We start from the raw sequence: 15,366 nt of genomic DNA, 5'->3' as shown, positions 1-15,366 counted from the left end.
CACTTTTCTCCCTTGGCAGAGGGAAAGAAAAACACAATGGGCAAATCTCAGAGGAGGGCTCACCTTCACCTTTATAGCCTCTCCGGTTAGAGAGGAGAGAAAGTGGGAGAGATGGGAGACATTAGAAAAGATAAACACACTTAAAAGCAGAAATGCGCTTCCAGGGGTGGACTGCTGTTAAACTCGTATTTGCCCCTACTCGCAGACAGACCTACGATCACTCAGGTTACAAATACAGGTCAGGTGTGTGCGTGAGGGAGAGCATGAAAACTCTGTTAATTAATAGTACGCTGCAAAGCGGGGGTGTGTGTGTGTTTGTCAGCGTGTGCCGGACCAGCTGTATGGCACAGTGCCGTCTCTGGAGCAAAGCCCAGGCCTAATGTGCAGGCAGAGCCCTCTTAGGAGACCACTGGGCTGTCGCTTGGCTGCTTCATTGACCCTCATAGAAACGTAGTGCAGTGTGTATGTGTTTGAGTGTGTTTGCATGTGTCTGTGCTTGTTAGAGCTACTGTGGTGGCTGATTATAGACAGCGCACTGTACCACATTGTTTCAAGGATTGCTTTTATTTTATCAAGCCGTGAATGTCGTATTTAATGTCGTGAGTTTGCACCATTTTTCTATGTCAGCACTTTGTTTTGTGTGAGATATTTGTCAGTTGTAACACACAGATCTGTTCAAGGAGTTGGTGTTTAATGTTTATGTTAACATTGAGTTTAGTGTATTCATGTGTCTTCATGTGTATTCATGCGTTTTTATACTTAAAAAAAATCATCTGATACTATTATTAGTATAAATGCAGACTCGTTATTTCACCACACATCTGCAGTTCAATTCAATTTTATTTATATAGCGCCAAATCACAACAACGGTCACCTCAAGGCGCTTTATGTTGCAGAGTAGATCATACAATAATAGATACTGCTTTGCTTGCAGTGTCCACAAATCGAAATCCGGTGTGTAAATGGAAGGTGGAACAGTTTTTTATTTCTTCCTAGAGCCAGTTTGGCTGTTTTGGAACAGGAAGGAGCAGATTCCAGCAGTCACTCCCACATTGGTGGCTTTTTATCTACCTTGTCAGATTGTTGAAGAACGTGCACACAGTGCACTGGTCCCTGAATATATAAATAGAAATGCACATTTGCACCTCCTTTCTACTTTCCCCAAAATATTTTCAGTCCCAAGATTAAAAACTCATATTTCTCCACAAATGGATGGGTTTTTTCAACATACAGTATTACATCCCTATTTATTTATTTTTAATAGGTTAGTTGGCGAGTTTAAAACCTGATCATGGTTGTTTGTAATAATATATTTCAGATTTGGTCATTACGGTTGAATTTCCAAGTTCCCAGGTGGTATTTTCATCTGCAACGCCCCCCTCAACTCGATTTCCAACTCAAAAAGTCACAGTAGACCCACCAATCCAGTGTTAGCCATCATGGCAGAACTTGAACGTAAACAGTAATGAAACTGCAGTAAGTCTGTACTGCCACTGTTGTGTATTTGTGACTCATTAAATAAGCCATTAACAGAACACTGACTAGACTCTATCTATGAACATGCTGCAGTGGCGTTTTTAAGCACAAAAAAATGTATTGCTCAGCTTTGCTAGCGATGCATGACTACTCTGGGATCTGTTATTTGGGATTTTTGGGGGGGATTTTTTGATTTTTCTAAATGTATTTGATCACTCTTTGATATCTTTTTTGTGAACTTATTGTCTGTTATTCCTTTGTACAAGACTGAGCATCTCTGCTTTAAACGTAAAACTTCTGAATAATTGATTACAGTGTTCACCACAAATGTGTTTGACTGTTTTGAGGAGAAATGATAAAACACATTTAGTCTTTCTTTCCTTTTTTAAAGTTTGAATCCATGTTGACAGCTCATGATTGTCACTACACGGGAAGTTAGGCATTTCACGCTGCTTGGACAACAAAATCAATCAGTCTCACACTTTGGTTGCTGACACATTTTGGGAGGGGTCGATTCAGATGAACACCTGGGACCGAATAACCTTTTACATTAAGTTCATCTCCTCAGCAGCAGGCTCATTGGCTCTGATAAATGCAAGAGCGTGTGGAAAATTATGGATTTGAGCTTTTGTGACGCGAGGGTTAGCTGAGGGTCGTGGAATGAAAGGTGTCAACAGAAGGTGCTCTGAAAACAGTGCTAATGTGTGAAGTGTTTGCGTGTTTGCACATGCAGTCACTTTCTCCTTTTTCTCGCGTGGAAGCCGAACACAATGAGGCTGTGGTTGTCTGGGCTTGCTCAGCGGAATGCCCTCTCAGCCTCACGCTCACTTCGTTTCCTTTCATCTCCTCCCCCTCGTCCTCTTTTGAGCAGCTTCCTCCAGAGTGATTAGGGAAGGCTCATTGAGAAGTGCTCCTCTGTTCTCCCCTGCTGTAAGGGATGACGTATCATCTTAAGGTGTTGTGTGCACATGTTCCCTCATTCAGAAGAGAGGGGAGCAGAGGGTGGTGGCATGCTGTTGCTGCTGTTGCTTGTACAAAGCTTTGCGGTGCTTCTGTTGCTTTTCTTTATGACTTTAAGGTCATAATTCATTAGGAATTAATGCTGCTGCTATTGAAGCTTGTTTAGAATTAGACATATTTCCAGATCTGCACACAAACAATCATTAAAGATGCTTAACTAGCTTTTTCCTCAACTATGTTTTTATGTCAAACTACAATGGCACACGGTCAGAGGTGTCTTTTTATTCAGAATGAGAACATTTACAATAAACACAGCTGCCACGATGTCCACAGCTGAACGACAGTTTCCCATTTCAGCAGATTCTACCACGGTTTCATACTTTTTATGCTATTGATACTGCAAGTTGTCAAATCACAGCCAGCAAGGAATTGGCCAAAACACTCACCAGTTATGAAATTTCCATGAATAATTTTTAATCTCTGTACAACTGCATTCAGAACACAGCATTTCCACACTCTTTCCCAGCGGGTGTTTGAATCCTCTAGGGCTGCCCTTTGTCACTGACTATATTCATGAAACCCAGCACCTTCCAGATTTCAGGATCTCGGGTTGTCTTTTTTGCTGAGGATGTGGGCCTGGTGGCTTCATTGAATGGCAACCACAAGCTCACACTCTTGCAGCGTGTACCATGGCTCTCAACCGAAAAAGGGTGAGTGCCCACTTCAGGTTTAAATATGAGTTGCTGCCCCAAGTGGACAAATTCAACTGTTTCAGGGTCTTGTTCAGAAGCAAGGGTACAGTGGAACATGAGATTTACAGGCAGTTCTGTGTAGTGTTTGCAGTGATGTGGCCTCTGTACTGATAAGTTGTTTGAAGATAGAGCTGCCACTATATTGTTTTGTTTTTTTTGGGGGTTTTTTTACGGCCGACCAAGACAATATTACAGATACAAGCAGCAGAAACGGTGCCTGGGCTCAGAGAGAGGAACTCAGAGCTGTTACTCCAGCAAATCAGAAGGACCGTGCTGCAGTGGTTCAGACGTCTGTCTAGGAACTGTCAGAATGTGTGTGGTGAGGGGTTTGAACATGTCCAACTGGGACTCTCCCCTCTGGCATTCCCAGGAAAGGCTGAAGAGATTATGTCCCTCAGCTGGCTGGGATGAGGAATGTTTGAGTTTAAACTGCTGCCTCCACAACCCAGATCTGACTCCCTCTTCTGACAGTGTGAATAAGTTAAACGACACATTTAATTCCTGAGATATCTTAATATATAAAAAATCAATTACTTCACTCTATTACTTAAATACTTTGGTCCAGTATGAATGGCCTTGGGGGAGGTCATCAGTAGGAAAAGCTGTAAAACTTGTGAAAAGTTAAAAGTCCAAACTGTATGCCCTCTTTCACCTTTTTCTGAAGCTTCCCATTGGCTGGATTCATCTTTGTCAGACGAAGTTCGGTATCAGGGCTTTATGTTTGACACCCATGCTCTACAGTGACCAGTGATTTTGCAGACAGACTTTTCTGCACTCCTATTTTTTTCTTAAATGTTAGTCCTCACTTATTAACAAAGCTTTTTTTTTTTTTTGGTCCACTGGCAACTACATAGTATAAAGCTTCTTGTCACCTCCCACGTACTGTGTGTACTACGTTTGTGTTTTGTATATATCTGATCACCAATCAGACGTGTGTAGCTGTTTGTGGTATCCTGCCTTAACTCTAATTGCCTCTGAATGCATCTACACTAGTCAGAAGTGTGGTTTTGTAAACCGGGAGTCTTATTAGTGTTACAAGTAGGTTTTTTTTTTTTCTTCCCCCCACAAAGAAGGAAACCTCAGACTGCAGAGTCACTGCCAGATGATTCATTTTCTCCTTGGGAGCATCAAGTACACCAACAGTAGATCTAGAAGTTGTCATAACACTGGCAAATATGAAGCAGTACTTTGTGTATTTCATTTCATGTTGTTTGGTAAATGTTGTGGGACTTACTGCTTTTCTGTTGTGAGGCACAATCAGATATCTGTAAATCCTTTTTGGTTTTTCCACATTTTGACAGCTCTCTTTGTTCACTTGTTCAGTAAAGTACAAGTGAAGAGAGACTAAGATGTTTTTCCATAATATCTGCTTTATTAGAGGGAGTTTTATTTCCCCGTAATATTCGCTGATTGTTGCTGTTGTCATACGGAGAGCAGCCGTTGTTCAGGATGCCTAGCAATCAAAAGGTTGTTGGTTTGATTCCCAGCTCCCCCTCTCCTCCTCCTGAACTCCAAATAGCTCCGTGTGTGTGTGTGTGTGTGTGTGTGTGTGTGTGTGTGTGTGTGTGTGTGTGTGTGAATGAATAGTGGTTCACAATTGCGTTTTGAGTGGTTAATAAGACTAGCTATCTTTACATAAATGCCAACTGATTTTCAACGCGTCTTGTCTTGTTTTTCAAGGTAATTTTTGAAACTGTCTAGCTTGAACTTCCTACCACAATAAAGTGGATTGCTTCTTCAGTTACTCCCTCGTTACCTTTGCTCGGCTTAACTGTTTCTTCAAGTCTCCTTTCTGTTACTTCCAGCTATAATACCATCAACAGTTTTTTCCAACTGCTGTGTATTACTGGTTTCTCTTTCATTGTGCTCTTTCTTTTCTTGTTATCAAAGCTCTCCCACCAGCCAGCTGCCACCGTTTACCAAAGTCAAGACCTGTTTCTCTTTCCACTTTCCCATCATCTGTCTCTTCCCCTTTATTCCTCGCTGACTTCTCGCTTCCTTCCTGCACTCTGGCGCATCCATCTATCCATCCTCCCATGTCAAGCACCAGGAATCTTTGTTTTGCACACACACACTTGTGCACACACAGGCATGCCCATCATATGATTGACAAGCTGTTGTTATTGCTGATCATTAGTCATGAGCATTTGTTTAAACAGGGTTAGACAGAGGACTTAATTACCTTTGCATCACCGTTTAATTTAGAAAAAGAGGAAGAAACGCAAGCAGTACAAGATTAAAAAATTGAGTTTCATTCATTAAAACAGCTCCAGTGTTATTCAGTTTGTTGTTAATCTTTGGACTGCATTATTCAGACCACAGCGTCGTAACACCCGTTTGTCTGCTTGGAAATATCCTCCCTAGATAGAAGATCTGTGAATAAATCAAATGGACTACAGAAGCAGGAAAAAAAGCTGCGTGCTTTAGATGACAACCAGGCAAGAGGTGATGATGGAAGTGGTGATGCAAACAAAAAAAGGGGGAAAAATGAAGGAGATTGTGAAGCCATCTCTCATTCCCCTCAGGGAAAGAGAGAGTTAAGTGTGGGAAAATAGGAAAGAGAAAGATGTGTGGTGATGGGAGGGAAAAGCAAGGCTTCTGTTCACATGTTCCCAGCACAGTTTGGCCACCGGGGAGCCATTCCCACTGATCGCCGTGTCACTCACACACATGCACACACCAAGCTCTGACATCAGGTGCTGTTTAAAATGAGGTAATAGGAAAACCATACGCTCTCTCTTGTAGGCAGTTTAAAACAGCACATGGTGTAGTTTTCTGTTTTTGTTTTTTATAATGGATTTTTATTGTTGTGGATTCTGTGTTGCAGTATAGCAAAATAAAAATGTGGTGCAAATGCGAGAGATTTGTTGCCAATATGATGCATTTTGTTTCCATTATACTATTATAAAAGTAATGTAGGATTGATTGGAGAGCTTGCAAGGAAATGGTCCAACTAAACAGGCGCAAATATGAAATCATTAGGTTTCCAAAAAATTTATTATGCCGGCTGGTTTGCATAAGTGTTTTTTTATAAATGAAAGGGATTCTCGAGCAGCGTATTTTACAAGAATACTTGTAAACTAAAAGAGGAAACGGTGCTACTTTCTCCATCTTTGCAGGTAAAACACCTGCAGTTCACTAAGTTACCAAGTTTTTGTGGCTCAAAGGTATTTTAGGCGTTTTCTGTCTTTCCGGTGTTATATCGATATAAGGTGTGTGGAGTCCAGAGCAGCTGGAAGCATGTATTTACCTGAGGGTGGAAAAGGGATGAGGAACGCTGGCCCCGTCTTACTTGCATGTGCTTAATGCAGAGTTCATTGGCAGTTAACCTTAGCCGCACACCTGTGGCTGATTCAGTGCAGGGGAGTTTCTTTGAGGAATCATGACAAGATATCAGTTTAGCCAGACTCTGCTTCACATCCCCGGGCTCATGTGGATCCTCGTGATTGATTGCCACTTAGCCTCACAACTGGCCTCCATTTGACTGCACGAGGTGAGTCTCGGAAAACGTCTACTCCTGACGAGCTGTGATTTACACCATGAGTCATGAGCAGATTTACTGTCTCAGACTTGTTTTATAGAATTTCCTGATATATTTTTAATATGTCTGTTATGTACCGTAGAGTTAAAGCCATCGAAAATGCAAATTTATTCCAAATTTGTCCCCAGTTTTACAATCTTTTGCACTAAAAGTCTGACCAGCAGTCATCACCTGGCTCTTTTCAAAGCATTTTGCTGTTTTTATTTAGACTGCCCTTTGGCTGACCCCACGTTTTGACCTGTTCAGACCACTCTGTGTCTTTCCCCAGGTTAAACTGCGTTCTCACAGGCATCTGTTTTCTAGATAAGAGACTCTAGTGCGAGGGCTGATTCATTGCTCTGTCACTGACATGGCGTTAGGGCTGTTGACATACCGGCACTCCCGGGGTCTCCCATGGACCAGTTTCTGTTATAGCGTGACTATCCAGATTTAGTGACAAATCAAGCAATAGCATGCTGAGGAAAATGGCTTTTCTGTTTGTTACATTAAGAGATCAGCTTTCGGAGAAGGAAAGGCCAGAGAGTTAAATATTCGCTGTCCCCACCTACACTATGACCTTGGCAGTCATGAGCTATAAAAAGTTTCTTCGTGAATGATGACAGGCCGGGACAGGAACCAAGCCCCCACGCCACTCTCTCCAGTGGCCGTTCTGCAAACTGTTGCTCTCCTGTCAGAGCGGCATGCGAAAGAAGCCTGAACCTTGGCGCCAAACTCATCCAGCGAAATCTTTCTGTCGCCACTTTTTTCACGACAGCCATCTTTTCTTCACTGCTCCCTCCCTTTCACATTGAATGAAGAAGAGTGACCACATCCCAGAGGAAGGGGATTAGGTTTTTTCCCCTCCTTCTTCACAGTAAGTTGCAGTTCCCCCAGGTCTTTTTCTCTCTCCTCTGTGGTGGCTACTTGTCCAGCAGGGCCACACAGTCTAATTACAGGTCAATTAAAGGCTTTCGGGATCAGTCCTTCTGCCAGCAGTTCAGCCATGGCAGGCTTAGGGGTTTCTACAGAGTGAGAGTGAATGAGATATCATTTCATGTGGAGATCAGCCGAGGGAAGGCCTTGAAAAAGAGGATTTACGGAAAAGGCTCCCCTGTCTTTCTTTTAGTCTGCCAGTCCCTCCACACTTGGTAACCCACACACCACCAAGCATCTTAAAGAAGGGGCCTCTGGGATAGAGGCCAGAGGATTATGGGAATATTCATGACCAGATAAAGGGGTGAGCGGTTGAATGAATGTGTTTTGAGGCTCATCTCTTAGGTAAACAGGCGCTTAAATTGAGTTTTAGATCGCTACTCCCACTGCTCAGTGTGGAACAGGCAATGGTGACTCTGTCCACTTTTTTTGTTGCGTTTCCACAGGACGGTGAAAAGAAAGCCTTGTTGTGGCCTTTTTTTTTTTTTTTTATCCGGTCCTTTGGTAGCAAACAGATGGTAAAGGAGGGAATAAATATCTGTTCCTCACAGTTTCTATCCACAGAAAATATTGGCTGTTCTGAAAGATGCCATTCACATCCACCCGTGTCCTCCTGGGCTCCTGAAAGCTGCTCATTTTAAAGTCGTTAAGCATCCTGCTTTAAGAGAATGGTAAATGGGCTTTGCTCCTTTGATCTACATCTAGTCTAAATAAAATATATATGGCTATTTGATGTACAGCTAATTGAGCATGGCTGCAAGTGGAACTGATGAATTACAGCAAGTTACTTCATAAATCAACGTTTTGCTTTACTGCAAACTCCGCTACAGTCTACCTGAAGCCATTACACTTCATGTATGCTTTTGGTTTTTTTACACAGATCTAACTTTACAAGCAACCAGCCTGTTTTATCAGAGTGCTTTCCTGCTATTCCATGTGTCAGGTGTTTTCACGTCTGTGGTGTTTAGTCTGCTTAAATCGAACTGGTTTGTTTTCCTCTTCGGTGCAGTTCATTTGCGTAGAGGTAAAGACAGTAATCACACTCGGGTGCTAACCAGAACAGCCGCACTGAGACCCTTCGGAGGGTCTCCGGAGCGGTTCGTTTATGGTGTGAACGTGCTCCGACCTCGATCTGAACAACTACCAGGTGTACATTGTAAGTATGAGCTAAAAACAGCTTCTTGTTCTGGGATGAGGCAAGCTAAAGATCTCTATGGGCTAGCAACTAGCTGTAAATGTAAATTCTTCATGCTGTCCAATAGTCCAGAACACAGCACCTGCTTCCTGTGTTTACTTTTGTTGCTCCCGTCCTGACCAGTAAGCGGGCTGAACATTGTCTCTGCGTAAACATTAAGCAGAATCACAGGTAAAAGCTTTAAGTTTACAAACCCGTCAATGAATTTGTAACAGAGTAAACAAACTGTCGGCGTGAAGCCTGTAACCCTTTCACAACATAATCAACCAAACCAGCTCTGACAGCTTCCCTACAGGCCCAGATGTCAGAGTCTTAAAATAAAGTTTGAATAGCATTTGTAATGCAGTAACAAGCCATTGTCGAATATTTCCAAAATATAATGGTGACCGGCAAATTACCGTTTCGCCCCCAAGGCAGCGAAAAAGAGTTGCATTCAGCAGCTCTCTACCACTATTATTCTCTAAATACACCTGAATAGTAATGACATCTACTTAACTTGATAGGAGTTAGATAATACTGTGGTCCACTGGATGAGTGATGGGTTTTCAGTTGCCTCAGCAGCAGGTGTTATAGAAGAGTGGATTTCACCCTCCCAGTGTAAGCTTTCTCAGGCGGTTCGGGAAATTAGACTAGTGTCTTTTCTTTATCGCAAACCCCCTAATCTCACCTCTAGACCACTGCTGCCTCCAGTGAGCTAGCAGAGCTCAGCATCTCTGCCTGGTAGCTGGAAAGGATCCTTAATGTTTGACCTGTGCTAAGCAGTCTATATTTGAAATGCTGAAGCTCTATAGAGCACCTTATCATCAGCCACATCTAAACCCACTGCAAAGCTTTGAAGCTTGAGCCAGGGGATTTCCCAAGTTTTTGATGATCTGACAGCCAGTATCCTCCTTTCCTGACACCAGCCAAAACCCCCTCACCTCCCCCTTCACCCCATAACTCCCATCTCTTTCTTCACGTCGGACAGATGTTGCTAATCCCGTTCTTATTGGGTCGGATTGAGTTATGTTGTCCTGTGGTCAGGACACACAGCCTGTGAAGCCAAACTCTGCGAGCAGCCTTTGAGCCGTGCCTTGTTGTGCGCTGCGTGTTCGAATGGCATACCAGAGGTTTAGGTTTCATTCAGCCCCACACCTGCTGCAGCGACTTGTCAGCGTGCACCTCGACAGGCCCCCTTTAATGCCTCCATTAGGTGTTGTAATCTCCCCCTAACGCCCTGCCATTTTGCCCGAGTGTGTTAACGGAGTATCAAAGGCCGGGGATTTTTTTCCTTCGTTTTTTTTCCCTGCCACCTGCCAGCGGTAAATGTGTGGGAAGGTGAAAAAAGGTGGAGGTGACATGACTGTGCAGCGCTTGCTGGTTTTCAAGACATTTGGGTGGTGTGTGCGTCTCACAGCCAAGCTTTTCTGGCTGTCAGTCAGTTTTTCTCAGTTCTGCCTACCTGTGTGTGTGTGTGTGTGTGTCTGTTTTTTTTTTTTTTTTTTTTAGGTTATTTTTGTAATCCAGGACTTCTCAGCTTTGCCAGTTTTCAGTTTTGTAGGACATAAGTGTGGGCGTGCCTTCATCTCTCCCAACAACTGTTTCTCTTCCCATCAATCAAGGAAAGGATACCTAAGCAGCCATGCTCCCTTCAAAGGGGGGGCTGCAAACAAGCGCCTGAGTGTGATATTTAGTTTCACTGCAAAGCACGCACGCAGTTATCACTTTTGTACTGATGTGAAATGGACACTTTGGTCACTGTCGCTCCGGGGTCCAAGCCTCAGTGATTTATCTTCTTTAAAAGTCTTTTAAAAGCCGTGTTTTCTGCGGCCTGCCTCGTAGGAAAACAATCGACAATGGTTCGTCTCTGGATCTCTTTGCCGCTGACTGATCAATATAGTGCACTGCTAGTTTGTTTTTCAGAGCTCATGTTTGAGTTTGTGCTTGGGGGAGATCCAGACAGATTAACAAGGGTGACAGAGAAGCTGCGCAGCCAGCCAGCCGGGCCTGGAGGTACAGCTGGCATCGCAAGCCACGGCTTCCTTTTCTCCCGCGCTGGCCCGCAGACTTCCTTCCACCACTGTTTAATCAGCGATTAAGTCCGCTTTAGACGGCTCGCTCATCTCGTGTGACAGTACACGTTGGGTGGAAGGATTGCTCGTCTTACGCAGTCTCAGGACAATAGGAGTTTAATCACGAAAAGAAGTGAGTGACTATTTCTTCAGTAGACCCCCATTGATGTGAAATGTTGTTGTTACGGTGTCTCTCTTCGTGTCTGCCCTGAAGGTACATAGTATTTTTTTTTTTTTTTAAAAGGGGAGGGGGAGCGAGAGCTTTGATGTGGTCCGTGCTAACCGGGAATGGGTACGCAAGCCGTCATCATGATGTGCGAAGGAGGCCTGCCTTGAGGTTTTGCTGTCACTGTCAGAGGGGACCATCTGGTGTATTGGTGGAGAATGTGTTGAAGTGTCTAACTGTAGAGGTATATCACAGGAATGAGAGCAGATTTATTAAACCTCCACCTCATCCTGGTTCTGTTTACTGACATTTTAGTGTTTTCTTAACTGCAAAAGCTGCAGAAATCAAATTCTCAGTTTTTAAAGAAAATTGGCTGATGCACAGGAAATCACAGTAAAGTTCTGCAAGCAAATAAAAGCTCAGTATTTGTCCACATAGTTATAGTTTTTGTATATGTAACAGAGAAAGACAAATCAGATAACTTGTATTACTCAACAAAAGCTGAATTCATTAGCTGCTACTTTTTTTTAACAGTAATGCAGTACGTTATTTAATTACTCGTCACACAACTCATTAATTACTGTTATGTTCCTCACATGTACGATGATCTGAAAGCCAAAGTGGCATAATTACCAGTTCACTGTATAAATCTCAGGTCACATCTCCACACGCCAACACAAATCCCCATCCTAACGAGGACACGTACGTACTTTCTCTTAGTATTTAAGTATGAACACAAAGCCAGTAACACAACGCAAAGATGAACACATTCACAGAGAGACTTCAAAGCAATCTTCACAGTGATTCTACCTTAGAAACATGAACAGGTAGAAACGGAGGCTTAAAGTCCAGATTGGTCATCACTGCCTTTGTTATGTTAAGTTCAGGCTCTGGCTGCTGGGCTGGTGTCAGCATACAGTCAGCTTCAGCATCACTCTGGGTTCTTGGGTCACTCTGTGTTAGCATGCTGTCTGTGCAGATGGTTGCAAAGAGCTGAGTTTGTGTTAGCAGTAATAATGTGGTTGTTTCTGTCCTGGATGCAGTTTGAACTTCATTGTTGTGCTCTTGTAAAAATAATGTACAAAACTTTAAGTGGGGTTTTTTCTCTGTGGCAGGCAAATCACAATAAATAAATATTATAACATCGTCATGAACTGAAATCAGCTCATGTTGTTTTTTACATTCTATTTATTTGCTTTCTGTCTGCCTGACATGCTGATAACTGAAGAACTACTCGACACAAGTAACAACATAATTGTAACTTTAACCTCCTAGGACCAGGCCATATGTGGACATCACATTTTGGGTTATTTTGACCAAAATACAGAATTTTGCTCTACAAGGCTCTAAAATTTTAAACTAATATCCTCATATGTGGCTCTTATTTTTCTTAAAAATAATGTAAAAAAAAAATTCTGGTAATTCTTTGTTTTTACATTCATTGGGACCCAATGTGACCAAATATCAAAGAGAAATTAAAAATGCATGCCGTGGAAGAGTTCGGGTCTTAGGAGGTCATTTTAATTACTCAATTTCATACAGTAACATGTTACTTTACTGTGTTATTAACCTCCTAAGACCTGAACTCTTTCATGGCATGCATTTTTAATTTCTCTTTGCTATTTGGGCTGATTGGGACCTGATGAATGTAAAAACAAAGAATGATGTGATTTTATTTTTTTTTCTTTTCTTTTCTTTTCACCTCATTTTTGTTTCTGAGAAAAATAAGATCCCCGTAGGAGGACATTTGCTTCAAATTTCAATAGAACAGTGGCAGTATAACATCCTCATAAGTGGATATCAGGCCCTTGTAGAGCAAAATTTATTATTTTGGTCTAGACAACCCAAAGTGTAATGTCCACATACATGGACGCCAGGTCCTCGGAGATTAAAAAGTATGACGTGTTCCCAGTAATATATTAACTTTACCTCTGTGGTTTCTTTTATTAGTGGAGGACAAACAATTTTAAAGTTACTGAAGTTATTGCCAGCTAATTTTGTGTTTGCTGACGATTCTGTTCTCTTAACAAACCCACCGTTTGCTTCTCTGCAGAGAAAGTTCGTGAGATCCAGGAGAAACTTGAAGCCTTCATAGAAGCTCTTCACAAGGAGAAATAGATGAACCAGGTATTTGTCTCTGTAACTGTCAGCTCCTAACCAAACTGATGCCCTGTTCACTAAACGCAGCCCGTCTTATATTCTTGTTGTTATCAGAGCTCTTGAAAATAAAGTTTGGATCACAACAGAGAAATGCACTGAGCAAAGACGACTCATCTGTAAATGACTGTCTTCGCCCCAAACACTCACCACACACATCATACCCACCCCTCCACCCCGCGGACACCTATGGAGAGACGGACCTGCACAGAGCGATAAGATGAAGGAACAGTTTTCAGGCTTTCTCTGCGATTTTCTTGTAACTTTTTCTTGGGGTGACCAGAGGGACTTCTGTACAGGAGCCCAAACCTAATAAGAAGCTTGCAGAGTCCTGACAGACGTCTGACCGCTTGTTTTCAATAAATGAGTAAATTGTGTACATGTTTATCTCCAACTTTCTTATTTCTTTTCCACTTTACGTTATGTCCTGGTTTTCTTTGTGTATATGTAATTATGCAGGTGTGTATTCACTGATCTGTGTACAGAGAGACCCTATTGCCATTGGCTCCTTTTGTCTCACCTGGTGCTCCTAAAACATGCCAAGTTAGTAGGCTGGTAGGCACAGAACAAGTCTTGGTTTAGTTTGGTTGCACTTCCAACTTAAAGCACTTACCGTTGTCTCTCTGTGCTGCGAGGGGATTCTCCATGCAGGCTATATGTTCCCCTAAATTAGGTGTTCCTTCTGCAACCTGCAGAACATAGTCAATTAATACTGCATACTACTTCTTTGCAGGATTAAGAGGATATGATATACAATATACAATGCAACACTTTGATTTTATTTCTTATTATTTGGTTCTTTTGAAGTTTAATTAGCAAAAATTAAGTATTTGCATACAATTACCTGATTTAGCTCCAAGCTCAAATGTCTGAGTCCATGCAGATCTGTCTATGTGGCGTTTCTTGGTTTGTGCAATACAAAAACAAGTATTCTAAATTAATTAAGAATTAATTTAGAATCCTTAAGCATAATGTAAACACCTTACTAAAAAGACCTCTGCAGTTTGCTTGAGGCGCTTTCAGTAAACAAACACAACAGGTTACATAACCTTTGAAAGATCAGAGCTGATATCATCTGTCAGTTATCGCACATTTCTGTGGACTCGCCTAGTCCATCCCGGTCCAGTGTCCAGTCACTCAGGGTGGGTTTGGTTCCAACCTACACCAGGTTTCATGTTCTTTCGCGGTAATGTTTGTGTATGCAGCACAGGCACGATTGTCCCCTCCTTATGCTGTTGTAGCTTAAGCATTTGATCGCGCACAAAGAAGAAAAGAGGAAGGGAAGATTTTAAATGCTTTGGTCAAATCACAGATTCTCCCATCAGCCACTCGTTTCCAGTCTTTTTGCTCTTTCCTCGTTCTTATCTTCAGCCCCTCTTATCTTGCACCTCCATCACCCACGTAGACATCTCCTCATTGTACCAAGCTGGGAAAACTGTTTATATTTGCCTGAAGGGGGGGGTGGTGAGACCGTGTTAGTTCCTCTTCCTTCCTTCCTATCTGTACATGGGGAAAAGATAAAATATAAAACTTAATGGGCAGTCGTGGAGCTACTATCATGTACAGCACCTGAACGCAGAACTGTGTAACAGAGTTGTTGAGTTGGTTCAAAAACGTGTTTTATGTTGTAGAAAATAATGTTTGCATGGTGTATCCCATCCGCTGTGCTTTATTTATTAAATTGTGTTTAAAAGTACAAATTGAAAATAAAATTGACAAATAAAGAAATCATTATTTCGTTTGTTTGGTTGTTTCATGACATGTCAGCGTTAAACCGATGTTTGCAGCGCTGGAAGCTTTTTGCAGTTTTGCCTGCTGGTTCATGCTAGTGGCCTCTAACAATGCTACTCAGGTGAGTCTACACTGACATAACAGTTTTATATTCAGGATCCAAAACATGACTAATTATACTATCGTGACCCTCTGATTTGTTTAAGGTACCATCATCAAGATGATTGCTTTTTCTGGGTGACTCGTGATAGCTTTGTGCTGCTATGATTTTCTGAATTACATGAAAAAAACTTTAATAGGTTGTTTTAATGTTAATAGACTAACGGGTAAACTAAAATTGTGCAGTCTACCTGTTTGCATGTGAACATTATCACTGTGAGCTTATTAGCTTGCAGTTTAATCCACAGAGCAGCTGTTCTGGCCAT

The 15,366-nt window shown here is 42.1% G+C and overlaps 1 protein-coding gene across 4 annotated transcripts in view; it reads left to right on the top strand.

Moving 5' to 3' along the window:
- The window catches only part of opa1 (OPA1 mitochondrial dynamin like GTPase), a 35,644-nt gene extending 20,703 nt beyond the window's left edge, over nucleotides 1-14,941 (top strand). For all 4 annotated transcript variants that reach the window (XM_026194569.2, XM_026194567.2, XM_026194568.2 and 1 more), the window contains 2 exons: nucleotides 13,107-13,180; nucleotides 13,268-14,941. In XM_026194569.2, the coding sequence (XP_026050354.1) occupies nucleotides 13,107-13,171 (65 nt within the window). In that variant the 3' untranslated portion in view covers nucleotides 13,172-13,180; nucleotides 13,268-14,941. The remainder of the gene's footprint in view (nucleotides 1-13,106; nucleotides 13,181-13,267) is intronic.
- Nucleotides 14,942-15,366: the final 425 nt, after the last annotated feature.

This window comes from Astatotilapia calliptera, chromosome 15 (genome assembly GCF_964374335.1).
Source record: "Astatotilapia calliptera chromosome 15, fAstCal68.1, whole genome shotgun sequence".
In the NCBI taxonomy this organism is placed as follows: Eukaryota; Metazoa; Chordata; class Actinopteri; order Cichliformes; family Cichlidae; genus Astatotilapia; species Astatotilapia calliptera.
The sequence above is the reverse complement of the archived record's forward strand: the minus strand, read 5'-3'. Positions and strand labels throughout refer to the sequence as shown.